Genomic DNA, 27,854 nt, shown 5'->3' with positions numbered 1-27,854 from the left:
CTTGCCAAATTTATGCGTGCCGCATGAAGAATCCCTCTTATCAAAAACCACTGACTACCCGTTAAACCTTCGGGCCTCTGTCCCAATAAGAGGATTAAAGGATGCCACTGCACAGACCTGCCCAACGAAACCTGAAGGCAAGATCGAACTCCTTTCCAATAGGCTATAGTCTTAGGGCGAGTCCATCAAATATGGCCCATGGTCCCAACTCCTCCACAATTTCTCCAACAACCTTCAGATACTCTAACAAACATATGGTGCAGACGTACCGGGGTAAGATACCACCTGTAGAAAACCTTGATGGCATTTTCCTTCACAGCCACCGCTATGGAGGACTTTAAAATCCCCTTCTCCAGTTTCAACCAATCAGCATCTGATAGAGTAAAGTTCTACTCTTGTTCCCACCTTCTACGATGAAGATGGGAAGGCTTAAGGCGTGTTACAAGGTATCCATATAAAAAGGTTATCATCCCTTGTGTACTCCGAGAGTCCACACACACCTCCTCCAGGGGATGAACCTCTCATCGCCGACATCGTACATAAGCGGGCCCTCTCAAGAAATGTGTCAATTGCACATAGAACTGAATCAACTTTTTCAAACTTACCCAAGAATTGAGATGGTCTTCCTCCCTCAATAGTTCAAACATTTTCCAAATAGTCCCTTAAAGAGTCCCAAATCTTTTCAGAGTGCCTTTTTTGCCATGTTGTAGCTCAGTCAATTTCTCCATAAGGACCACATGTCAAAGCCTCCGCCTCCACTTTAGGATACTGGAAGTCACATTGGTTTTCCACAATCTAGCAATTTTGCATTGTGCTGTGAAAAGTTAACTAAAATGTTATGTCCAATATTCGGTTAAGTTCATCTTTCACTTGCCCACAGAATGGGCATATCACTGAACAAGTCCATCATATGTACAAGCCCATCATATGTGTACGTACATTCCCCACTCTCCATAAAGTCTCCAACATAAATCATTAAACGAATCATTAATGGCATGAAGCAGTATTGGTGGAGGAGTGGCCTAGTGGTTAGGGTGGTGGACTCTGGTCCTGGGGAACTGAGTTTGATTCCCACTTCAGGCACAGGCAGCTCCTTGTGACTCTGGGAAAGTCACTTAACCCTCCATTGCCCCATGTAAGCCACATTGAGCCTGCCATGAGTGGGAAAACGTGGGGTACAAATATAACAAAAAAAAAATACCATCTCGGTAACACTTTCAGTTTATGCTCTTTCAATTTAGCAGATAGTACTATTTGCTCATAAAGTACCTCTATTTCTTACCACTGTTTATTGTCCAGTTCTAGTGCGAAATCTGTTTTCCAGGCACACATTTTAATTTCTCAAACATGACTCGATGAATTATAACATACAATGAAGATATTAACTCTTTTAGCCTCTCTATTTCCACTCTCTATTTAGAATATCTTTCTACTCCCTCTGTAGCAACCAATTCCAAACCAGAAGGTATATATAAAAACCAGATTTGTCAAGATCATATTTTTTCTGAAGTTGTTCAAAGGATTTTAGGGACTTCATCAAAAAGCTGAAAAATTGAGCTAAGTCTGTTCACCATCTATAAGCCTTATACCGTAAGAATGCGGTGGGCTACCCAAAATAGATGACAAGGCTATTAAACATGATTTCCAGTTTTCCCCCCCATTTTTCTACCAGAATTTGTTGCCAAACATGCATTACGTTCTGAGTTGTATGAGTTTTGTAGATCTGTAAACCAACCCTTCTCATTGAAAGACCACAAAATGTCACTAACAACAAAATCCGGAACGTAAAACTGCTCTATTTGTGTGTAGGGTTTGGAAGACTCATCAACCCTCCGATCCCAGATATGCTTAATCTGGAATGCTGTATAATAATGTTGTAATCTAGGCACCACCAAAACGTTTGCCTATAGAATTCCATTCAAACGTAATATCCTTTGTTACCAGATCCAATCTTCTGGATTCCCTTCCTCCTCAACCAGCCAGCTCATCCCTTATTCTCCTGCATGGTTTCTACGTTCCTCCCAATGGTGCCTCCTTCTGCCAAGTGTAATATGATATTACTAGAACATCTTGCTTGTGTAGTTGGTCCCACTCTTTGGAACAACCTGCCTCTATCTATATCTGAGGCTCAAAAAATCTTTGATAAGTTCGTCTCCGTGTAAAGCCTACTGTTTCTCACTTGCCTTCCCTAGTATGTCAACAGACTAATTCTGCTGGGAGCACCTCTAAGGAACCTTTCCCTCCCTATGTGAGAAAGCTACGTCTGTCTTCCCATCCCTTATTATTCTTTCTCTACCCATAACCCATCTATGTTAGACTTTGTAGCTTTTCCCATCCTTTTGTTTGTAGTCTTAATTGTTTTTACTTGTTATACTGTAATTGATATTTCCCCCTCCTCTGACATGATTTTGTATATCGCTTAGATTGTTTTTGATATTTGCTGTATATAAAATAAATTGAACCTTGAACTGGAATCCTTTTTGTTTTTGCTCTTTCCCTTGAAATGGGTGTGGGCTACAGGTTTAATGCTTAGGAGTTGAGAGCATGCCCGCTTGTTTATCAGCCTGAGCTGGGTGCTGGAAGTGCTGAGGTGTGTCAGGAGAAATACTCTGAGTGCTTTTTACCTTTGTCCTCTTTTTGCTGGCCAGCGAAGCACAGTCTGTTCCCCAAATTTGCTACGTCATATCTTATAAACTCAATATTGAGCTTCCTAATTGTAGGAACTAGTTGCATCTCTGAATGAGAACCTTATCAGCTATGGGACAGAGTAGAAATATATAGGCTGCGGATTTTAAACATATTTTCAAGTATGGTCAAACAATTAAAAAGTACTATATGGGTGTCTGTCTGTCTGTCATAGGAGCTGTCCAGACTACGGTGCTGAACAGCAGTGAAACGCCCTTTAGTTAACCCATGCATTCATTGGTCATTCTAGTATGTTCCTCTATTTTCTCTTTATTAATTAATAATAAAATATATCAAAGTTGAATTCATTATTAGCACTGTTATGGTGGCAAGTCCTTACAATACCATATGTATTACTACTTCTGCAGGGTCTCTGTATATATAATAGGCTTAGATTACACAGGACGGCATCTGTCAGATTTCACAGAGGGGCGCTGTTTGCAAAGCTCCACAGACAGTGGGGGAGCTGGGGTCCTGATGCTTATGGAAAACACAGCCACATGATCCCTTGGAGGCAGGAAGCTTAGGAATTGTAATACCAAATTCTCCATGGCCCTGGACAGCTTATCCTTCCAGAGATGATGGGGATTGGTCCAAGGGGAATGTTCTATAGTCTAGAAGTGGCTTAACAACTTGTGGTAAATTTCATTGGACGCCTGCTAGTATCTTTGTATTAAGGATGAAGTTTGTAACGTATTGCTAACCTCACCAGAAACATTTTATGATTTTTGCAAAGTTGTATGAAGTGAGCATTATAATATGTAATCTTGATCTTATGGTCATAAAATTCTACCAGTGAGACTTAAGCACTGAAAACTTAGAAAAAAGTTCATTAGAAAATAATGTGTTAAAATTATACTTTAGAATTATAACACAATAATTTTAGCAGAGACTGAACTTTTATAAGCATAGCTTCTCCGAGGACAAGCAGGCTGCTTGTTCTCACTGATGGGTTGACGTCCTCGGCAGCCCCCTCCATCGGAAAGTTTACTAGCAAAGGCCTTTGCTAGTCCTCGCGCGCCCATGCGCACTGCGCATGCGCAGCCGTCTTCCCGCCCGAAACCGGCTCGAGCCGGCCAGTCTTCTTTCGTCCGCGCTCGGTACGGTTGTGTTTCACCGTTCGTGCCCCAGAGAGTCGACCTCGCGCGTCCTTTTCGACGTGTTTTTCTCTTCAACTTTTCACAAAAAGTTCGGGAAGCGCTCCGGAAGTGTTCCGGAAGACCCTTTCGGGTTTTCTGCCCTTCCCGTATTCTTCAGTTTTTTGCCCCGTAAGTTTTCTTTCGTTGTCGGGGTAGGCCTTTTTTGGCCTCGGTTGAGATTTTTTCTCCCTCTAAATTTTGGTGCTTTAATTTTCGCCATTTCGGCTTTTGATTTCGCCGGCGTGATTTTTCCGCCCATGACATCGAAGCCTTCCAGCGGCTTCAAGAAGTGCACCCAGTGCGCCCGGGTAATCTCGCTCACTGATAGGCACTCTGCGTGTCTTCAGTGTCTAGGGGCCCAGCACCGCCCTCAGAACTGCAGTCTGTGTTCCCTGTTACAAAGGCGGACTCAGGTAGCGAGACTAGCCCAGTGGAACGTTTTGTTCTCGGGCTTTTCGTCGGCATCGGCACCGGAGGCATCGAGTGCATCGACGTCGTCAGCGTCCGGACCTTCTCCCTTGGCTGCCGCTCCATTGACTGCATCGAGGCATCGGACCTCTGCATCGGCGCCGAGGCATCGGGCGACTGCATCGACGTCGGTGGTACCGAGACTTCGTCTGCTGATGTCGTCGGACGGAGGTGCATCGTCAGGAGTGCAGGTGAGGGCTGTCCATTCCCCTGCTGGTGGCGGTGAGCCTTCGGGTGGGTCTCCTCCTACCCTGAGGGCTCCTGCGGTACAGCCCCCCGGGATCGACCCTCTTCGGTCTCGGCCCCGAGGAAGCGACGGATGGATTCTACGTCCTCCTCGTCGGTGCCGGGGAGCTCCGGTGACATGCTTCGGAAGAAGTCGAAGAAGCATCGACACCGGTCTCCTCCCCATGTCGGCACCGAGAGCTCTGGGTCGCCGAGGGATTCGGCACCCAGTAGGCATCGGCACCGAGAGGACCGCTCACCCTCTGTGTTCTGCAGCCACTCTAAACGAGAGCCTCCGGGCCGTTCTCCCAGAGATTCTGGGAGAGCTGTTGCGCCCTACCCCTCCGGTACCGGCGGTGCTTGCGCCTCCGGTACCGTCGAGCGCGGTGCCGGCTGGCCCATCGCCCAGGTTGAGGTCCCCGACGTCGGTACCGCGTGCGGTGCCGACCGCGGCCACCTCCCAGGAAGGCTCCCCGACTACATCGGCGGAGGGAGCTTCGCCGATGCGGGCGAGGGAATCTACCTCTCGACGCCCCCACCGTGGACGGGGTTCCACCGAGTCGAGCAGGGCGAGGTTGCAGACACAGGTTCGTGAACTTGTGTCTGACACCGAGGGTGAGGCCTCGTGGGAGGAAGAGGAAGATCCCAGATATTTCTCTGACGAGGAGTCTGAGGGTCTTCCGTCTGATCCCACCCCCTCTCCTGAAAGACAGCTTTCTCCTCCCGAGAGTCTGTCTTTTGCTTCCTTTGTCCGGGAGATGTCTACGGCCATCCCCTTCCCGGTGGTTGTGGAGGACGAGCCCAGGGCTGAAATGTTTGAGCTCCTGGACTATCCTTCTCCACCTAAGGAAGCGTCCACTGTTCCCTTGCACCATGTCCTGAAAAAGACATTGCTTGCGAACTGGACCAAGCCACTAACTAATCCCCACATTCCCAAGAAGATTGAGTCCCAGTACCGGATCCATGGGGACCCAGAGCTGATGCGCACTCAGTTGCCTCATGACTCTGGAGTTGTGGATCTGGCCCTAAAGAAGGCTAAGAGTTCTAGGGAGCATGCTTCGGCGCCCCCGGGCAAAGACCCTAGAACCTTAGACTCCTTTGGGAGGAAGGCCTACCATTCTTCTATGCTCGTGGCCAAAATCCAGTCTTACCAGCTCTACACAAGCATACACATGCGGAACAATGTGCGGCAGTTGGCGGGCTTGGTTGATGCTCTTCCCCCTGAGCAAGCCAAGCCTTTTCAGGAGGTGGTCAGGCAGCTGAAGGCGTGCAGAAAATTCCTGGCCAGAGGAGTTTATGACACTTTTGATGTTGCGTCCAGGGCCGCTGCTCAGGGTGTGGTGATGCGCAGGCTCTCATGGCTGCGTGCCGCCGACCTGGAGAATAGACTCCAGCAGCGGATTGCGGACTCGCCTTGCCGTGCGGACAACATTTTTGGGGAAAAAGTCGAGCAGGTGGTAGAGTCTCTCCACCAGCGGGACACCGCATTCGACAAGTTCTCCCGCCGGCAGCCTTCAGCTTCTACCTCTACAGGTAGACGATTTTTCGGGGGAAGGAAGACTGTTCCCTATACTTCTGGTAAGCGTAGGTACAATCCTCCTTCCCGACAGCCTGCGGCCCAGGCTAAGCCCCAGCGCGCTCGCTCTCGTCAGCAGCGTGCGCCTCAGCAAGGCCCCGCGGCTCCCCAGCAAAAGCAAGGGGCGAGCTTTTGACTGGCTCCAGCAGAGCATAGCCGACATCCAAGTGTCAGTGCCAGGCGACCTGCCAGTCGGAGGGAGGTTGAAAGCTTTTCACCAAAGGTGGCCTCTCATAACCTCCGATCAGTGGGTTCTGCAAATAGTCCGGCAAGGATACACCCTCAATTTGGCCTCAAAACCTCCAAATTGTCCTCCGGGAGCTCAGTCCTACAGCTTCCAGCACAAGCAGGTACTTGCAGAGGAACTCTCCGCCCTTCTCAGCGCCAATGCGGTCGAGCCCGTGCCATCCGGGCAAGAAGGGCTGGGATTCTATTCCAGGTACTTCCTTGTGGAAAAGAAAACAGGGGGGATGCGTCCCATCCTAGACCTAAGGGCCCTGAACAAATATCTCGTAAAAGAAAAGTTCAGGATGCTTTCCCTGGGCACCCTTCTCCCCATGATTCAGCAAAACGATTGGCTATGCTCTCTGGACTTGAAGGATGCCTACACTCACATCCCGATACTGCCAGCTCACAGACAGTATCTGCGATTTCAGTTGGGCGCACGCCACTTCCAGTACTGTGTGCTACCCTTTGGGCTCGCCTCTGCGCCCAGGGTGTTCACAAAGTGCCTAGCTGTGGTAGCAGCGGCGCTTCGCAGGCTGGGGGTGCACGTGTTCCTATATCTCGACGATTGGCTGGTGAAGAGCACATCCGAGGCAGGAGCCCTGCAGTCCATGCAGATGACTATTCGCCTCCTGGAGCTACTAGGGTTTGTGATAAATTACCCAAAGTCCCATCTTCTACCAGTGCAGAAACTCGAATTCATAGGAGCTCTGCTGGATTCTCGGACGGCTCGTGCCTATCTCCCAGAGGCGAGAGCCAACAACTTGTTGTCCCTCGTCTCGCGGGTGCGAGCGTCCCAGCAGATCACAGCTCGGCAGATGTTGAGATTGCTGGGCCACATGGCCTCCACAGTTCATGTGACTCCCATGGCCCGCCTTCACATGAGATCTGCTCAATGGACCCTAGCTTCTCAGTGGTTTCAGGCTGCTGGGGATCTAGAAGACGTGATCCACCTGTCCACGAGTTTTCTCGAATCCCTGTACTGGTGGACGGTTTGGTCCAATTTGACTCTGGGACGTCCCTTCCAAATTCCTCAGCCACAAAAAGTGCTGACAACGGATGCGTCTCTCCTGGGATGGGGAGCTCATGTCGATGGGCTTCACACCCAAGGAAGCTGGTCCCTCCAGGAACGCGATCTACAGATCAATCTTCTGGAGTTGCGAGCGATCTGGAATGCTCTGAAGGCTTTCAGAGATCGGCTGTCCCACCAAATTATCCAAATTCAGACAGACAACCAGGTTGCCATGTACTATGTCAACAAGCAGGGGGGCACCGGATCTCGCCCCCTGTGTCAGGAAGCCGTCAGCATGTGGCTCTGGGCTCGCCGGAACGGCATGGTGCTCCAAGCCACATATCTGGCAGGCGTAAACAACAGTCTGGCCGACAGGTTGAGCAGGATTATGCAACCTCACGAGTGGTCGCTCAATTCCCGAGTGGTGCGTCAGATCTTCCAAGAGTGGGGCACCCCCTTGGTGGATCTCTTTGCATCTCGAGCCAACCACAAAGTCCCTCAGTTCTGTTCCAGGCTTCAGGCCCACGGCAGACTGGCATCGGATGCCTTCCTCCTGGATTGGGGGGAGGGCCTGCTGTATGCTTATCCTCCCATTCCTCTGGTGGGGAAGACTTTGTTGAAACTCAAGCAAGACCGAGGCACCATGATTCTGATTGCTCCTTTTTGGCCGCGTCAGATCTGGTTCCCTCTTCTTCTGGAGTTCTCCTCCGCAGAACCGTGGAGATTGGAGTGTTTTCCGACCCTCATCACGCAGGACGAAGGGGCTCTTCTGCATCCCAACCTCCAGTCTCTGGCTCTCACGGCCTGGATGTTGAGGGTGTAGACTTTGCCTCTTTGGGTCTGTCAGAGGGTGTCTCCCGCATCTTGCTTGCTTCCAGGAAAGACTCCACTAAGAGAAGTTACTTCTTTCATTGGAGGAGGTTTGCCGTCTGGTGTGACAGCAAGGCCCTAGATCCTCGCTCTTGTCCTACACAGACCCTGCTTGAATACCTTCTGCACTTGTCTGAGTCTGGTCTCAAGACTAACTCTGTAAGGGTTCATCTTAGTGCAATCAGTGCATACCATTACCGTGTGGAAGGTAAGCCGATCTCAGGACAGCCTTTAGTTGTTCGCTTCATGAGAGGCTTGCTGTTGTCAAAGCCCCCTGTCAAGCCTCCTACAGTGTCATGGGATCTCAATGTCGTTCTCACCCAGCTGATGAAACCTCCTTTTGAGCCACTGAATTCCTGCCATCTGAAGTACTTGACCTGGAAGGTCATTTTCTTGGTGGCAGTTACTTCAGCTCGTAGAGTCAGTGAGCTTCAGGCCCTGGTAGCCCAGGCCCCTTACACCAAATTTCATCATAACAGAGTAGTCCTCCGCACTCACCCTAAGTTCTTGCCAAAGGTCGTGTCGGAGTTCCATCTGAACCAGTCAATTGTCTTGCCAACATTCTTTCCCCGTCCTCATTCCTGCCCTGCTGAACGTCAGCTGCACACATTGGACTGCAAGAGAGCATTGGCCTTCTATCTGGAGCAGACACAGCCCCACAGACAGTCCGCCCAATTGTTTGTTTCTTTTGATCCCAATAGGAGGGGAGTGGCTGTAGGGAAACGCACCATATCCAATTGGCTAGCAGATTGCATTTCCTTCACTTATGCCCAGGCTGGGCTGGCTCTTGAGGGTCATGTCACGGCTCATAATGTTAGAGCCATGGCTGCGTCGGTAGCCCACTTGAAGTCAGCCTCCATTGAAGAAATTTGCAAAGCTGCGACGTGGTCATCTGTCCACACATTCACATCTCATTACTGCCTGCAGCAGGATACCCGACGCGACAGTCGGTTCGGGCAGTCAGTTCTTCAGAACCTGTTTGGGCTTTAGGATCCAACTCCACCCCCCGAGGGCCCTGTTTGTTCTGTTCCAGGCTGCACTCTCAGTTAGTTGTAAATTTTTTAGGTCAATCTCAGTTATGTCCTCGCCGTTGCGAGGCCCAATTGACCATGCTTGTTGTTTTGAGTGAGCCTGGGGGCTAGGGATACCCCATCAGTGAGAACAAGCAGCCTGCTTGTCCTCGGAGAAAGCGAATGCTACATACCTGTAGAAGGTATTCTCCGAGGACAGCAGGCTGATTGTTCTCACAAACCCGCCCGCCTCCCCTTTGGAGTTGTGTCTTCCCTTGAACTGTATTGTCTTGCTACATACTGGACTGGCCGGCTCGAGCCGGTTTCGGGCGGGAAGACGGCTGCGCATGCGCAGTGCGCATGGGCGCGCGAGGACTAGCAAAGGCCTTTGCTAGTAAACTTTCCGATGGAGGGGGCTGCCGAGGACGTCAACCCATCAGTGAGAACAATCAGCCTGCTGTCCTCGGTGAATACCTTCTACAGGTATGTAGCATTCGCTTTCTGAGAAAGGCATCCAGAAAAGCATCCTCCTCATCTCTTAGGGTTTGGCAACAGTGTCTGTCTTCTTTATAGATCACCTTTGGTCAATCTTTTCCCAGGTCTATGTGGATCTCCCTTTCCTCTAAGTCGATTTTGAGGAGCTTCTTTGGGGAATCTTATATGTTCTTTCTTATATTTGAATTTCTCATACAAGGAATATATATTTAGATTAGGGCTGCTCAGCAATTAAAAAGTTAAATCTCATGATTGGTCGCAATTAAAAAAATTTTGACTGCCCGGTTGATCGCATAAAGTGCCCCCCCTCACATTTTCACCTGTTTAGTACAAAATATAGACTGCAGATGTCCATTCTCAGAACTGACATATTGTACTAAAGTTACTAAACTGAAAATAAAATCATTTTTCTTACCTTTGTTGTCCGGTGATTTTATTTTTCTAATCATCTTATTTCCCTGTTTCTGGTTCTGTTCCTCTGTCTGTGCTCTGAACTCTATTTTCAGAGCCTTCTCTGTCCTCACTATTTCTTTTTTCTCCTCCTCTCTTCTTTGCTTCTTCCCCTATAACATCTTTCACTGTGCAGGTCTTTTTCTGCCGTCATCTACTATGTAAAAGTATGTTACATTCAACTTTCTGCCATTTTTCTTCCTCCTTATAGGAGAGAGCAGCATGATGCGATTAATCGAGTTAAAATTATTAGCACAAATCAAAAGTTTTAACGTGATTAATCGCATTAAGTGGACGGCCCTAATTTAGATCTATCTCTATCTTCATTCCTAATCCTGTGCTATGACATCAGCCAATTGTAAAAATTTCATTTTTGTTGCCTGAATCTCATGTTTTTGGTCCATAGAACAATATTGGAGCTACTGTGATTTTACAACATTTGTTGTATTTCATTTCTACTTTTCCTCTCTATTCTGTGGATAGTATCGCAGATCGATCGAAATTGATGTAATTTATGTTATTGTCATATATTTAAACTAGTAGAAAAGGCCCGTTTCAGGCACAAATGAAACAGGCGCTAGCAAGGTTTTCCTCCTCTCCCTCCCCCTCCAAATTCCAGATGCCCCCTCCTTCCTGCTGTCCGAGTTCCAGACCCCACCTCCCTGCCTCCCTCCCTCCGATTTGCAGAGCCCACCTCCCTGCCTTCTGATTTGTAGACCCCCCTCCCTGCCTTCCGATTTGTAGACCTCCCTCCCTGCCTTCCGATTTGTAGACTCCCCTCCCTCTGATTTCCAGACCCCCCCTCAGAGTTCCTGACCTCTGGACCCCCCTGTCGCGACCCTCTTGAGCTTCCCGCTTCCAAACCTCCCCCACCGCTGTTGTGTACCTGTGCTGGTGAGGGACCCCAACCCCCGCCAGCCGAAGTCTCCTCTCCTCAGCCGCGCACGTGGCGTGGAGGAATGACGTGATCAAGTTTGAATCAGTTTGTGCTCATGCGTCTGACGTCTGATGCATGCACACAAACAGTTTCCAACTTGATCACGACCCCTGAGTTTTCTGTGTAATGCGTCCAGTGACGTCAGCTGGGGCTTCGGAGCCCAAAGTTACGGACACAGGCAGCCAGGCTCAGAACGTTGGAGGTGGGTATTATTATATAGGAAGTAATGTCACTAGAATTAAGACTGTCATTTACAATTATGCTCTTGACCAAGTTTCGTATTTGGGATTACAATTCTCACAGAGTTGCTGTACTTGACTTTTTTAATCCCACTTTCTGTTTAATATAATATAACTTGAGCCTCAGTTGCAGAAAGCTGGTTGTTAGAGCTGTGTGCTAAAACTCCGCACATGATTTCCTAACGCATGGGTAAAAACAAAGACCATGCTCCCAATTCGGTAACCAAATAGCATGCAACTAAAATGCAAAAATTCAGGACAGCATAGTGGAAGCATGTGCATGCAGATCTGTGCCCTAAAAGCAGCTTCATTTTGCACCAAAAGGTTTGTAATGGCATTTGAAGTTGCCTGTTCATACATATAAGCATATGGTGGAATACTGTTCTGCACATAATTATTATTAACATTGGAAAACTGTTATTGGCATTTCAAAGTGCCTAATATTTATAGAGGTAAGAGTGTATGTTCCTGATGCTCACAGCAAAATGTTGTTCAAAATAACAATAATATAAATTACATACCAGCAGAGAAGGAAGAATGATAGCAAAACCCCTCTAAAAAGGTCAGGCACGAGTGTTCTAAGAGACGGTCATTAAAACCACCAATTACCAGTTGTCATCCGAAATGGCTGAATGATCATTCAAAGAAATAAAACATATAATTAGAGTTTTTAATTACCATCTTTTAGAACTCTATAAATATTAGCCACTTATGTAATATGCATGTTTGTGTATACCTTGAGCTAGTTCCTACTTACTGTATTTGACCTTGTAATTTTAATATTATTGATGATATTTTAACATTTATGGCTATTTATATTTTTAGTATTTGACTCGTATATAAGGTTTTTTTTATTATTTGATTCATATGATATTTACTATGTTTTGTCCCCTGACGCAGCCCCTAATTGGGCAAAATGTGGCCACATTGGGCTTTCTCAATAAAACTTTCAAACAAAGAGATTTTATCCTCGTGATATGCATTTCTTTTGCACCTTTGTTGCTTGTGGATCTCAGTAGCCTCTTCTGGCTTATTATACCGCCTTTGGTGTCACCACAGCAAAGCAGTTTACAGACTGATTACTGGAAAAAGAAAGGAATGCTGTACACAAAATAGGATAGACTGATGGATAGGGAAGAGAAATAGAATATAGAATCCAGAATCCATCGAGCCTAGCATGCATCCTGCCTCTGACAGTGGCCCATCTGGGTCACTAGGAAGTAGCCGGCTGATTTCTACTACTTCTTAGCATTTCTGTAGCGCTACTAGACGTACGCAGCGCTGTACACTTGAACATGAAGAGACAGTCCCTGCTCGACAAAGCTTACAATCTAATTAGGACAGACAAACAGGACAAAAAAGGTGGGGATGATGAAATAAGGGTACTGAACAAGTGAGTAAGGGTTAGGAGTTAAAAGCAGCATCAAAATAGGTCCATTCCTTGCAGTTCCCTCTCGGGGATGAGCAGTAGTCTTCTGATGTCCAAGTGGCTAAAATACCAAAGCCCTTTTAAACCCTGCTGGATAGATGCCTTGCCCGCATACTCTGACAACGAATTTCACAGCTTAGTTAGTCATTGAATGTAAACAAAAATCTTTTTGTTTTAAATCTGCTACCTGTTAGTTTTAGTGTTCTTCCAGTTTAAAGATGTACATTTTGAAGATGTAAATGACTGTTCTGCATCAGTTACACTGGATCCCTGTTATCTCAAAGTCCAAGTTTAAACTTTGGTACTCACTTTCTATGATTTAAAGCAGTGCTTCTCAAACCTGTATGGGGGACCCACCAGCCAATCGGGTTTTCAGGATATCCCTAATGAATATGCATGAGCTATTAGCAAATTTCTCTCGTGCACATTCATTAGGGATGTCCTAAAAACCTAACTGGATGGTGGTCCCTCAGTACAGGCTTCAAAGCCACTGATTTTGAGAGTAGTATAGCTGGATGTGTAGAATGTAAACTTAAATGATATAGGCCTGGCTGGGAGTTGAGACTGAGCCAGGGATCTTTTCAAAAGTTGCCATCATGTAATATAGTATCTGGGCCTTTTGTGTAGCAGCTCCTACACTATGGAACCTCTCACCATTGGGAATTAACCTAAGTGTTGCCATACTGGGATGGACCAAAGGTCCATCTTAATAATGGCTTATGGACTTTTTGTTTTAGAAATTTGGCCAAACCCATTTTTTTAAACCCCGTTAAGCTAACTGCTTTGACCACATTCTCTGGCAACAAATTGCAGAGTTTAATTATGCATTCAATGAAGAAATATTTTCTCTGATTTGTTTTAAATTTACTAAGTAGTTTTATTTTGTGCCTCCTAGTCTTCGTATTTTTGGAGAGAGTAAACAAGTGATTACGTCTACCTGTTCCACTCAGCTCTATCATCTCACTTCAACTGTCTCTTCTCCAAGCTGAAGAAGCCTTGTCTTTTTAGCCTTTCCTCAAAGGGAAGTTGTCTCATGCCCTTCATTTACATGGCCCTTCTCTGGATATTAAGTGGAATTTAAGGATTTGGTCCTTAGTATGTATTTTAATTGGGGCAGTTGGAAAGGATAATGGCTGATTATATAGGTTTTCACTATGTGAGGAAATGGAAGTTTTGTTAATTTAGGATTACTAGTGGGGGGTGGGGTTGGGGTTTATGTGACTTAGGTTGGGTGATGGGAGATTGTGTTTGGATTGGTTTTCATGCTTTGTGGTTGGTAATACTACTTTGTAAATGTTTTCAATGCTCTTTAGCTCACGCCTTTTTCATCGGTAGCTCAAAGCGAGTTGCATTCAACCCTGGATGCTGTCTTTTCACCCATCTTTCATAAATGTTCATAGTTAAATATTATTTTTTTAATTTAAAAACTCTTGAAAGTGAAAAGTATATTCAGTAACTTCATGTTGTATCAGAAAGGTATTCAATGAAAAAAATGAACAAAGTGAAGTACTACTTTGTAGAACACATCCCGAGTTCTCGTGGAGGGTCATTCGGGGGCTATTAGATGTGTCACTGATTTGCTCTGTTCTGTACCCTATTAAATCATGGGTACTGGCTAGTGGCTTACTAACGAGGTGGTTACACTGTAATTATAGTTTAGCTATGGTAAGGTAGTGCTGCTCTTGATCCATGGACAGCAAATTCACATCTTTCTTAAAAAGGATCTATTTAAATAGGTACGACCAAAGAGCTGTCACAGACCTAAATTGCTTGTTTTGTATCTATCTTCCACTCCTCAGAGGGTATTCTGCACTACGCTAGGAAGGATAGAGCGCTCACCGAGTGTCTGGATTAGTCTATGCCATCCAGACTGTTAACGATTTAAGGGCCCGATGCACAAAGCTTACCGAGCGATAAAGGTTTGCTTTGGACACAGGTTGTAGCTGGTCTAAAGCAAATGGGTTTTTTTTGTAATATGCAAAGGGGTTTTCTGTGGCTCTAACGAGTCGTTAGCAGCTGCTGATAACCCTATGCAAAATGCATTGCAAGGAGATTTTTAGTATTAAAATGAGCCTTCTGTGCAATGCACAGATCTGAGCGCCTACCTTTTACCATGTAAAATTTAACGGCCGGTCTAGACCTATCATTTTAAGGTGCAGCCTGCTTACACTGTATAGTGCAAGCAGACTGTTTCTCATGTTAGGCGCTTAGGATCCCCTGGCTGACCTGACTCCCTTCCGCACCCCATCACAGCCCTGGAACCCCCAAGGAACAAATCCCTGGTGGTCTGTTGGACCCTGAACCCTCCCCCTCGCAGCCCTCCAATCAAAAAGTCCTAGTTGGTCCAGTGGGACCCCCCCCCCCCCCCCAAAAAAAAGCAAGAATCACCCTGGTGGTCTAGTGACCCCTCTCTCCTTGAAAACGATGGAGACGAGCAACACCTCCGTTCTCCTGCCTCTGGGCTTGCCCTGAGGAAAACGCTGGCGCCCAGCATCTGCATCCTGGGATGCACTGGGCAGGGCTAAGCACCATATAAGAAGTCCTTTTTTGCACAGGGTAGGGCTTGGCGGTGGATGCTGCCATTTTGCGAAGGTAGGCCCAGAGGCTGAAGGGGACGAGGTGTTGCTCCTGTCCTCCTGCTTCCATCATTTTCAAGGTATAGGGAAGAGGGATCACTAGACCTCCAGGGCGATTCTTGCCTTGGGGGGTCAGGAGGGGTGTGAGGTCCACCGGACCACCAGGGATTTGTTCCTGGGGGGGGGGGGGGTATGGTAGGCGGGCCACTAGACCACCAGGGATTCTGTGCAAGCTATCAACTGCATTTGACAGCTTTGTGTCACAAACTGACCATGTTTGTTTCTTTATATTTTTTCACGCGGCACCCGTATTTACTAGGTGCTGCTGTGCATCAGCCCCTAAGTGAAAGCAATAAAGGAATTAAGGTGTCACCGTTAATTCTATAGATCTTGAGTCTGCAAAATTCAAAGGTGGCAGAACACAACTCAGTATCTTTGATGTACAGAAAACTGCTTCCAGGTATTTTGCCTATGTGGCATGAGAATATTGTATAATCAAGGCCATAGAATGTAAAATAAATACAGGAAACATATTTACTTACTAGTAAATAACCACGAGAAAGTCAATGGCTGCCAAAAGGAAGGTACCTGTAATGCAGGGAGCTGTTTTGTGGGAAGTAAACTGTAGTGCAGTTACCACTCTTGGAGATCATAGGCAAGACACTTCCCTGATCCCAAAGGGTTCATTTACTTAAGTTTTACCTGAGCCAAGAAAAAAGGGAGAATGTGGGATGTTGCCACGATTTGGGTTTCTGCTTACTTGTGACCAGGATACTGGGCTAGATGGACCATGCAAACGAAATGCATGGATCCCCCTTTGTGCATCGGTCGCTGTTTGTGACACGAAGCTGTCAAATGCATTTGATAGCTTGCACAGAATCCCTGGTGGTCCTGTGGACCGTCTCCTGACCCCCCCCCCCCAAAAGAATAAGAAAATCCCTGGTGGCCCGCCTCCTGTACCCCCCCCCCCCCCAGGAACAAATCCCTGGTGGGCTAGTGGATCATTGGTCTGACCCAGTATGGCTACTCTTATGCTATTAGAATATGGAACCTAAGGGCCTCTTTTATTAAACTGCGCTAACGATTCCCAGCGCAGCAATGCAGACAAAGCCCATTTATTTTCAAAGGGCTTTGTTGGAATTGCTAGCGTGGTTTGGTAAAAGAGGCCCTAAATGTAACTTGCCTTGATCTACTGATATAAAAGCACAAGCAAAATCCGAATAAATAATATTGTACACAGATATCTGTCCTGAGGCTTAAATAGTAAATATTAAGACAGCCCCCTCCATTTTTCCTAAAAGTTATAGGCACAGAAATATCATTTTGGGGGGAAAAAATAAAAAGAAACCTTTATTGTACACAGGATCTTATATTTTCGTATTTGTAGTTGGAGAAGAGTATTTACAGTGTTTGTAATAGCAGCAGCGGTATTCACTTTGAGTAGTGTGCCATTGAAAGTAATCTAGGGGGTGATAGTCTACGAAAGAAAACCTACACAGCACGTAAGTTGTTGTGTTGCAGCTTACGAAACACTCTGGAGTGCCTCCGTCCATTGCAATACAATAGCAGGATGCACTTCCTTCTCATACACGTCTGATTCCAAACCCAGCCGTCACGGTTCAGTGGGCATCGGATCTCTCTCTAGCAGGATGCTTGCCAGCGCTTTTACCCTCTGCAGGCCCTTGATCGTGGTGCCAACGACTTGCTGCTGCTGCATGTGACGATGGTAGGAGATCTCTGGTCCGAGGAGGATTTTGCAGTTCCACTTCTTTCCCCCGCTACTGTGGTGGGGAAGACATTTGCAGCCATGATTCCTGGCGAGCTGGAACTGACAGCGCCTCTGTGGCTGGGGCTTCCTGCCCCCTCCCCTTTGCAAGGGGCAGAGAGGAATTGGATTCCATTGTTTGCTTCCGTGTCCTTCCTGCGTAGCAGCGGACGGCAGGTAACACACGCTGCATCATTGATTTGAAGGCGTGCTGGAGGTGGTTTAATTGCCTGTGCGCGTGTTTCTGGGGTGGTGGGACTTTGTGGAAATGCTCGGCTAAGGAAGAGAAACGTGTGGAAGCAGGAACGGCTGTTATAGCAAACCTGACGCACAAGTGCAAGCCTAGCCTAAGTGGATTTTTCTTTTTAATGTTTTGGGGGTTTTCTTTGCCAATTTATTTTTGTTCCGGTGGTGGGTCAGATTGCTTCGAGAAGCCCAAGAAACTCCCACACCATTCATTAGCAAGAGGCGGGGACGTGTTTACCCCCTCGCTGAAGTCGTTGCAGACGAGACGTCTCCTGTTCCGCTGCAGGATGCTTTGCCCCCCCCCCCCCCCCCCCCAAAAAAAAAAAATCGGCCTCACGCGCTGTTTCCGCCGCTAGATTCTGGCCCAAGAGGAGCCACGCCTCTGCTGCTTCCTGATTGGTCCCGTGTGGGGTCAGAGGACACCACCCCCACGGGTCTGTCTGTGTCGCGTGGGGACCGGGGGGGGGGGGGGGAGAGAGGGTTACTTCCTGCATTTTCCCTCTGACGTCCTCGCGGAATTTAAACATATTCTGTCATCCGATATTTACGAGGGCAACCAGGACAGGGTTAAGGGTAAACAAAGTAGGCACGTGCCTAGGGCCCAGGGGCCTTTTAGATGCAAAATTCGGTGGATTCCAAGGCAGGTTTTGCTCTGGAAAGTAGGCTTTTAGCAGAAGGAAGAATGTGTGCTCTGACCTACACAGCGCTGTATACAGTATATGCAGGTACTTTTGTCCCTAGAGGGCTCACAACATCAGTTTTTGTACCTGGGGCAATGGAGAGGTTAAGTAATTTGCCCGAGGTCACAAGTAGCTGCATCGGAAATTAAATCCAAGTCGACAGGATCAAAGCCCGCTGCACTAACCCGTTAGGTTAAGCCCTCACACCCACGCCCACCCAGCTCTGTCTGTCCGTTCTCACCATTCCCTGTGCACTGTCATCTAGTTAACCGACCAGTTGCACTTCTTACCCCTGCTTCCCCTTTGCAAGCTTTCCTCTGCAGTCAGAAGCATGAGGCCCCCCCCCCCCCCCCCCCGTTGTGGGGAATTTTAAAATGAATTTATTTATTTGGAGGGGGGGGGTCACAGTGGTTTTGTTTGCCTAGAGAGTGCACACACATAAACTCTAAGTTCTGAACTAAAACTGTGTAAAAAGCTTACTTGTGCAATAGCTTGTCATCTCCTCAGGGACATAGGGGCCCTTTTACTAAATGCTGTGCATCCTATTTAATACCTATGGGCCATGTGACACTATTTGCAAATGTCTGTTAGCAGCGCTAAGCTTTAGTAAAAGGGCCCCATAATTTTTCAGCAGTCTCAAGAAGCAGCAAATGTCATGCGATCAAAAATGCTGGGGGCACTTCATAGCACATTTTTTTCTGATAAAAGATCTACAGCACTTTTGTAGATTTTTTTTGAATTGGGTTTTTTTTTCTATAGAATTTCTTTCCACTAAGAGCCAGATGCACAAAACCTAACGAGCCCACAACTTACATTTTAAACTGGTTCCAGGCAGTTTAAAACGCAAGTAGTTTACCGGGGCATGCACCAAGGGCATTTTTCCTGTCACGGTAGCAGGCAACGAAAACGGAATGCAAATTATCCAAAGGCTATTATAATGAGCTGCAGTACCGTTGCAGCTCGTTATAATGAGATGCACTACTGTTTTTCTGATTCCCTTACCGTGGAAACCCTAACGTGAGGTCTGCACCTCTCGTTAGGGCTCCTGTGAGGGAATCGGAAAGGAAAAGAGCCCCCCAAAAAGGGAAAAAAAAGCGAGCACACGTGAGGGGTGTCCTTTATGGACGTACTCTGCCTGCGCTTGTGAGGGACGTCTTTTCGCCGTTTTTTTTTTTTGTTTTTTTTAGTTTTGTCTCCCCTGCGCTGCTCACCTTCTGTAGCAGCGAGGAGAAGGGATTAGGGAACGAATCGGGGACCTGCGAGTCGATCCGGAGTTTGGGACGTCCCTTTCCATTGTGCTCCTCTTCCAGGTCTCTTCAGCCAATCAGAGTGCGTGTAGCTGACACCAGCAAGCTAGATGCACTTTGATTGGCTGAAGAGACCCAAGAAGAGGAGCATAACCGAATGGGACGTCCCGATTCTCCGACTGGCTACCGAGGTAATGGTGAATGCAACGGAGCTACAACGAGTAGCTCATTTGCATTCCCTTTCCTTAGTGAATTCCCGTTCCCTACCGGTAGGGAACGGGAATTACCGACGACTTTAGTGCATCTTCCTCTCAGTTACAGAAATGTTGACCTTTTTTTGCTAAAGAAAATCTGGTTCCTTTTATATTTCTGGGCAGGCTGTTTTTCTGTCTTGTATCAATGAGTTTGTCTGCCAGTAGACAGATTATGCATATTCAGACCACAAACACCCCAATGACAGGAATTGTGGAAACACATTAATCCACACCTCATCCCCTTTTCTTCACAGCCATCTCACACGACCGTTCCTACAGGTCAAGGGCTAAAACTTGGTGTCCTATTTTGCCAGCACATGATCAGTGTTGGTGCTTTTTACAGGATATGAGCACATCTGTGCATCACATAAATCCCATAAGGTGCTGACACTGCTCTATAATAGCAGGAGTAGCCTAATGATTAGAGTAGCGAGCTGAGAACCAGGGATGCCAGGTACAAATCTGCCTGTAGTGCCTTGTGATCTTGGGCAAGTCGCTTCACCCTCTGTTGCCTCGTGGAAATTCCTACTGTACCTGAATATAACTCACCTTGAGCAACTGAGAAAAGGCATGGGCTAAATCTAAATCCTATGATAAAGTAGAAATGATTTATTTCTTCTTCCCTAACAAATCATTTTGATCACTCATCTAATAAAAAACAGTGATGGGGGGGGGGGGAGAGGAAATAGGAATCCTGGACTGATCTAGAGAATGACCCAAACCATTTTTTTTGGTTTCAGCCAAAACAAACGTGACCGAATTTCACCAGCCATCATCGAACCCATCCACCCCTAATCATTGCTGTACACCTCCCCTCCCAGGCCTCCCTCCAAAACCAAAGGAGCTCCCCCCCCCCCTCCCCCGGGCCTTCCTTACAAGCAGTGGTGATGGGGCAGGAGCTGTGCCTATTTGCTCCTGCTCATGCCAGCTCCAGTGTCAATTGCTTTAACTTGTCCAAATTTCCAGGGACAACTTCCAGAAAGAAAGCTTTATTTTGTTGGCTTGTGAAATGCAGGTGCTAGGGCTGAGATCTAGCCTGAATTGCTGACGAGATAAATTTAAAAGATAACATGAATTTGACCTATCATTATCCATGTCAAAAGAATAACACTGAAAAGTATATGCATGTGCTTTTATGTGTTATATATTTATGAATCTCTACATGTACAGGTTCCATAACATCTGGATGCTACTTGCTTTTGGTTGCTTATGTCTCTATGTATGATCAGTTGTGGTGACTGTTTTTAGTGTGTTAAGATTTTAGTGTTTGGGACTGGGTGTTTGCTGTTTCCTGTTGACCAATGGAGATCCTTTCTGTTTTTTTAATTTTCTGTTTATTATCTTATTATAAACGGCTTCATTTTGTCTGCAAGGAAAGCAGTATAGAAAATAAAAGATAAACGATACAGCTAAATATCCAAATGAGTCAAAAAAAGAAACCCCAAAACAAAAAACAGCCATTCTTAATAATGAGGTTAATTTTCTAAAGCATGTATGAGAGTAAAGCACTGCTTTTCAACAGAAATAGGCTTTTGATAGCTGTAATGTGTGTAAAGGTACACACATAAAGCATGGCTATGCATAACTTAGATTCAGTGTAAGCATTCCTACGGATGGAGTTGGGGAGGAAGTTTGCATTTATGCGCAGACATTTTAAAATGTGTTCAGAAATTAATCAGGGAAAATGTTTGTCTGCTAATGAGCAGCATGAATATAAGTATTAATTCCCTGGAGTAATTTTCAAAGTGGAAATGTGTACACTTTTGTTTTGGAAATTCCTCCTTGCCTGCACAGGAAAAGTATGTGTGCAGTTGTTTTTCTGTGTCAAATTGAAATTTGCCAAAGACTTGGGAGAACAATCCTTACTACAGTGAAGCAGCAGAACCTTCAAAACTGCTGTTTTCAAAATGATCCTGCTTGAGTTGTTGAGGGAGGGGGGAGACAGGATCCAGCCTAAATAGAACCCAAAAAGTGACTGAAGAACTCTATCCTGCCCCATTTTACTCCAGTCATAATATGGCCCGTTACAAACTGCATACTTTAATGTGGGATTGTTTTAGACATTTATTTATTTATTGGGATTTATGAACTGCCTTTATGAAGAGATTTACCCAAGGCAGTGTACAGCAGGTACAGTTTAACATAAAACTTACAATTTTGTTAACAACATAACAATAGTAAAATAACCAAGAACAAACACAAATACAAGTAGGCAAACTTGAAAACAGCAAACTGAAACCCAATAAGAGAACTACCGTGAAACAGTATCAAAAATATACATATTTAACAGCACTGGAATTCTAATACCACAGATATAATACAATGTTAGCCTAATAACATAGTAGATGGCGGCAGATAAAGGCCAGTATGGTCCATCCAGTCTGCCCAACAAGATAAACTCATTACATATGGTATGAAGCAATACATCGTATGTATACCTGATCTATTCCTTAAAACATACTAGTGATACACCTAATAATGCATAATTTAGCATAGTATGCTGAATGTTTTCTACAATACGGCCTACCATATAGTTGAGGGACCAAGAGCAGATATATGATGGGAACAGGATGCATGTCTTATCTTAAGCATGATTATTGTCGAATGTATTGCAAATGTGGGTTTTTCCACAAGAAGAAAGTGCCTCTGAATTAATTTTTTTCCTCCATCACAGTTTGTGCCATAAATAATGTTAAAGTACAACTCACAGCTTGAGATGACATTCTGCTTTTACATTTTAAATGCTTTATGTAGATAACAAGTGGTGTTCTATAGATATACAGTACATTTGAGCTGCAGTCTGGCTGTCAGCTTCATGATCAACAAATCTTCCTTGAATTAATTTTTGGAGAACTGTTGTACTAAAGCATGTAGATATTTATATATAAATATGTGTTTTTCTTTCCAGAAAGAAGACATGGTCCAATGTGTAAACCTTCTTCTCCAGCTTCTTCACCCTCCATTTCCAGGACATCGTTAGTACAAATGAAACCCAAGCCCTGTATCAGCAGCCATAACCCCGTCAACAGCAACTCAAAGCCATTCAAAACGCCCAAAGACAATCTACTTACCTCCACTATTAAACAGCATCACACGATCTTTCCTTCAAGAGTATCCAGAGACAAACCATGGTAGGTGCTGAAAGAAAAGGAGGATTATGAGATTAATAGTTGTGCCCACACGATAACTTTTTTTTTTGTTTGGTATTCCGTCCATGCCAGATTTTAAGGGTATGACATGGATAAGTATTTCTCAGATCCACACATGCATGTATTTCAGAGAGTAGACTTCAAGTTATGGGTGGAATTTCTTGTTTTAGTCTTCTGTTGCCGTTTCACTTCTTACTGGTCTTCTTTATCACAGACTCCCTTTGGTTGACTTGAGAAGTAATGTGACTCCCTGCCCCAAAACCCTTGTAAAATTTTCAGCCCTCGCAGAAGCATCTTCCTTTAATAGGAGAGGAGGCACCCAGGGGCACGAGAAGAATCAAATGATGGAAAGGAATTCTAGAGCTGGAAAAGCCCTTTGTGCCTCCTCCTCGTCAGCACATTTCTTGTTCCAGAACACTTTTTTGGCCCTATAAAACACTTCACAACCTAGAAAAAGCCGAATGTTTTCTCTGGGACCTATACAGCTACTAGAATGCAACTGATACATGTTATTAAAGAAAAAAAATGCTCTAGATTAGGCAATTCAGCCGAGATTAAAATATGTTTAGCTAAGAATAATGATGCTTTGGTAGTTGGCTTTCCTCCTCATTGTTCAAAGTTGTCTGTTTTATGATTCCTCCAAGGATCCAGCCAGTCAAAACACGAGTTATTGTTTTGGTGCCGGAGTACAAACCAATCAGAATTACAGGCCTGTTGCCGGTTTCTGCAGTTTTCTGTTAGATTTTGCCCTACTTTGACTTTTGTTCATTTTAACACAATAATTTTAAACCAGCAAACTTCAGATGACCTTTTTGTAAAAACACTAATCCCAGTATGTGAAGCTAAATTAAATCATAGATTTTGGTGGTTCATGTTAGTAGACATAATGTTAAGCATAAGATCTCATAATTTCTGCCTTTCATGTGTCAGGGTGTTGCTATCCTATCTTTGTGTACATAGTTTTTAGGTTTTTTTCCCATTTTTCTCACATAAAGCAGCATGAGAAATAATGCGGAGGGTCAGAGAGGGAGCACCTTTTACGCATTTTTCCTCATCTGGTACTATAGTGATGTGACTCAAGCTTATAGGAGACAACTTTGAAAAATAATTGGGAGTGCTAAACTCAACTCAAATTACTCACTCCTGAACATGGAAGTGTTTGCTTAGTGCTGGGGGTCCTCGGGGCATCCACTGCACCCCAGAGCTAGTATCTGTGTTCAAGGTAATGATCCGTATATCTTCCAATCTGTTCTTCGGCCACTCCTGATAAGTTTTAGTTTAGTTTATTATATTTGATACCGCTGTTAGTACCATCACTGTGGTTTACATCAAAACAGCAATTTTATAAGAAGAAAAAAAGGAAATTATCCATATGCTATAAAATGGATGTAGAGTAAAAGTAGTGTGTGTGCTCCAAGGTCTTGTCATAGCTGCCTTGCCGAATTCTGCCTACCTCTCTGCCATAACAGACACTGGAAGATCCTCATAAAGGAAGACCTTTACTTTTTTTTTTTTCTGAACTTTAGATGCAAGAACTGAGGCAGAAAATTAGATGCGTGGTTCCAGAGCGAAGGACCTACAACACCAAAAATTGAGTCTATTTGAATACATCTAAAAGAAGGCACTACCGATAGGTTTTGTGGTGAAGAGTGCAACAATCTAGCTGATGAGTGAGGTGTCAAGAATTGCGATAGAGATTGGAATTCTGAGTGTAGGGTTTTATGGACCAAAGTCAGAATCTTGAATGTTTTCCTGTGCGAAAGTGGTTGCCAGTGTTCCCTCTTCAGTAGTGGCATAATTTGTTTCCGTTTCCTAGCTCCCTTGCCACCATTTCTTTCCTGCTCTTCTTTACTTCGTGCATTCTCTTCAGGTTCCCTTTCAGGGGCTGTCCAGGAATATTAACTAGTCTCTGGCTACAAGATTTTAGATTTTCCAGTCTTTTTTTTTTTTTTTCAAAAACTTTTTAGAGGACTTTATTGAAATCCTAAACAATAACAACCAATAGAAATTTAACATACTAATGTGAATATTTCCAATACCAGTTTTATTTATTTATTTATTTATTTATTGTATTTGTACCCCACATTTTCCCACCTTTTTGCAGGCTCAATGTGGCTTACAGAGTGTAGATATGATAACGTCGTTACATGATTTAGAAGCAGTCGATCGTAAGCAGAGGTGAAAGAGGATTTAGATGGAAGGTGTTAGGTAGGTCGTGTGAGAGGTGTTTTTGATGTGCTTGGGTGGTTTAAGGAATGATTTGTTTTATTGAGGGTGACTTTTGTAAGCTTTGTTCCTAAGCTAGTATAGAAAAAGAAAGCCTAGCTTACACAAACGACCTGCCAATTCAAAATTTGTATCAGGATTACATAAAGAAATTCATGCTAGATACTACTTCTAGTCATAGAACCAGTTCCTCACGATCATATCTGAACTTACACTACCCAGACTGTAATGGCTTAAAATATAAATCAATTTACGCCTCAAGCTTCACTTACATTGGCACTCAACTATGGAACGCCTTACCCAAATTAACAAAAACTACCCAGAACGACCTAAACTTTAGGAAATCATTGAAAACAGTATTGTTCAAGAAGGCTTATTCCTCAGGTTCAACATAATTGGATTTATCCCTTACTATTATAAGATCCAATGGACTCTAATTACACCTTATTATCTTCTTATTTACTACTGATTAATTGTTAATTATATCTTCAATACCTATGGCTGTTAACTGTTATTTCTATCCTGCTTTCAATTTGCAAAAAAATTGCACTTCTTGCATTGTAACTTTACCACAGTATTATTGTAAGCCACTTTGAGCCCGCAATCAGTGGGAAAAGGTGGGATACCTCTCGCCTTGACTACTGCAACCTACTCCTCACTGGCCTCCCACTTAACCATCTATCCTCCCTTCAATCCGTTCAGAACTCTGCTGCGCGTCTTATCTTCCACCTAGACTGATATGCTCATATCACCCCTCTTCTCAAATCACTTCACTGACTTCCGATCAGGTACCACATACAATTCAAGCTTCTCTTATTAACCTACAGATACACTCAATCTGCAGCCCCTCATTACCTCTCTACCCTCATCTCCCCTTACGCTCCTACCCGTAACCTCCGCTCACAAGACAAATCCCTCCTCTCAGTACCCTTCTCCACCACCGCCAACTCCAGGCTCCGCCCTTTCTGCCTCACCTCACCCTATGCTTGGAATAAACTCCCTGAGCCCATACGCCAAGCCCCCTCCCTACCCATCTTCAAATCCTTGCTCAACGCCCACCTCTTCAATGTCGCTTTCGACACCTAACCGTTATTCATCTATTCAGGAAATCTAGACTGCCCCAATTTGATTGACTGCACTTTTTTGTCCTTTAGATTGTAAGCTCCTTCGAGCAGGGACTGTCCTCTGTGTTAAATTGTACAGCGCTGCATAACCCTGGTAGCGCTTTATAAATGTTAAGTAGTAGTAGTAATAACTGCCCCACCACCACCACCACCCTCTACCCTTCCAACCCAAACAATAACCGACTTCTACTACCCCAAGGAACCCTAATCTACCCTCTCTGTGTGCCCTAGCAGTGGAGAAATGTGCCCTACGAAGTACTGCTATGATTTTTAAATCTGAGGATGAATAATATCTCAGGATTCAGTCTAGCTCTCCCATCTTCCACAGTGCTTCTTGCAATGCAAAATGTCTTCTCAGAAAGATGTGCTGGTAGCAGGAATACACAGGATCTCCCGTGCAGTTTTTGCCAGTTGTGGCCATCACTTTTTCTTGTTTTTCCAAAAAATGAAAACATCGTTTGCATCACTCAAATGTAGTTAACTGTCCAAGTCATTAACAACCTTCAAAGTAGAGAATGATGCAGGGGCAAAGTTTGGCCCTGTCCCCTTGGGTCCCCATCCCTGTGTCATTGTCTAGATCTGCAGCTCTCAGGTGGGAGGAGTTGTGTACCTGATCAGTCCTGCTCTCTAGAAAAGAAATACCATCTTACAGCAGTGGCATAGCCAGACCTGTCATTTTGGGTGGGCCCACGGTTAAGATGGGTGGTCCTACTAAAACTCCCCCTTCTCCCCTGGATAAGAACATAAGAATAGCCATACTGGGTCAGACCAATGGTCCATCTAGCCCAGTATTCTGCTTCCAAGTGGCCAATCCAGGTCACAAGTACCTGGCAGATACCCAGTTAGTAGCAACATTCCATGCTACCAGTCCTGGGGCAAGCAGTGTCTTCCCCCATGTCCATCTCAATAACAGACTACGGACTTTTCCAAACCTTTTTTTAAACCCAGGTACGCTAACCGCTGCAAGTCATCTGGCAGCGAGTTTCAGAGCTCAACTATTTTTTGAGTGAAGAAATATTTCCTCTTACTTGTTTTAAAAATATTTCCATGTAATTTCATTGAGTGTCTCAAGGCAAGGTCTTTGTATTTTTTGAAAGAGTGAAAAATCAATTCACTTCTTCTCGTTCTACACCACTCAAGATTTTATAGATCTCAATCATATCCCACCTCAGCCATCTCTTTTCCAAGCTGAAGATCCTTAACCTATAGCTTTTCCTTATACGGGAGGAGTTCCATCCCCTTTATCATTTTGGTCGCTGTTCTTTGAACCTTTTCTAATTCTGCTATATCTTTTTTTGAGATAAAGCGATCAGAATTGAATGCAATACTCAAGGTGAGGACACCATGGAGTGACACAGAGGCATTATAATCTTGGCCTTATTTTGCATCCCTTTCCTAATAATTCCTAGCATCCTGTTTGTTTTTTGGCCGCCGCTGCACACTGGGCAGAAGATTTTAGTGTATTGTCTACAATGATACCTAGATCTTTTTCTTGAGCGCTGACTCCTAAGGTGTGGACCCCATCATCAGGTAACAATGATTCGGATTATTCTTCCCAATGTGCATCACTTTGCATTTGTCCACATTAAAATTTCATCTGCTATTTCAATGCCCAGACTTCCAGTTTCCTGATTTTTTTCCACTTTCTGCATGTGTTTTGACAACCTTCAATAGTTTTGTGTCATCTGCAAATTTAATCACCTCACTCATTGTTCTGTTTTCCAGGTTTTATTTATTTATTACAAAATTTATATTTCGCTTAATCTATAGTTCTTAGTGGTCACAAGATTATACTCATAATATTAAAAAAAAAAAAAGCTCATAACA

General features: G+C 45.0%; 1 protein-coding gene across 3 annotated transcripts in view; it reads left to right on the top strand.

The window, feature by feature from the left end:
• Positions 1 to 27,854, top strand: part of ATXN7L1 (ataxin 7 like 1) — a 279,312-nt gene that overhangs the window by 188,760 nt on the left and 62,698 nt on the right. For 2 of the 3 annotated variants that reach the window (XM_030216364.1, XM_030216362.1), the window contains one exon: positions 22,437 to 22,659. In XM_030216364.1, coding sequence (XP_030072224.1) covers positions 22,437 to 22,659 — 223 coding nt within the window. Of the gene's footprint in view, positions 1 to 16,700; positions 17,279 to 22,436; positions 22,660 to 27,854 lie in introns of those variants that run through there. The other variant, XM_030216363.1, reaches the window with a different exon arrangement.

Source organism: Microcaecilia unicolor, chromosome 10, assembly GCF_901765095.1.
Source record: "Microcaecilia unicolor chromosome 10, aMicUni1.1, whole genome shotgun sequence".
NCBI lineage: Eukaryota > Metazoa > Chordata > Amphibia > Gymnophiona > Siphonopidae > Microcaecilia > Microcaecilia unicolor.
The sequence above is the reverse complement of the archived record's forward strand: the minus strand, read 5'-3'. Positions and strand labels throughout refer to the sequence as shown.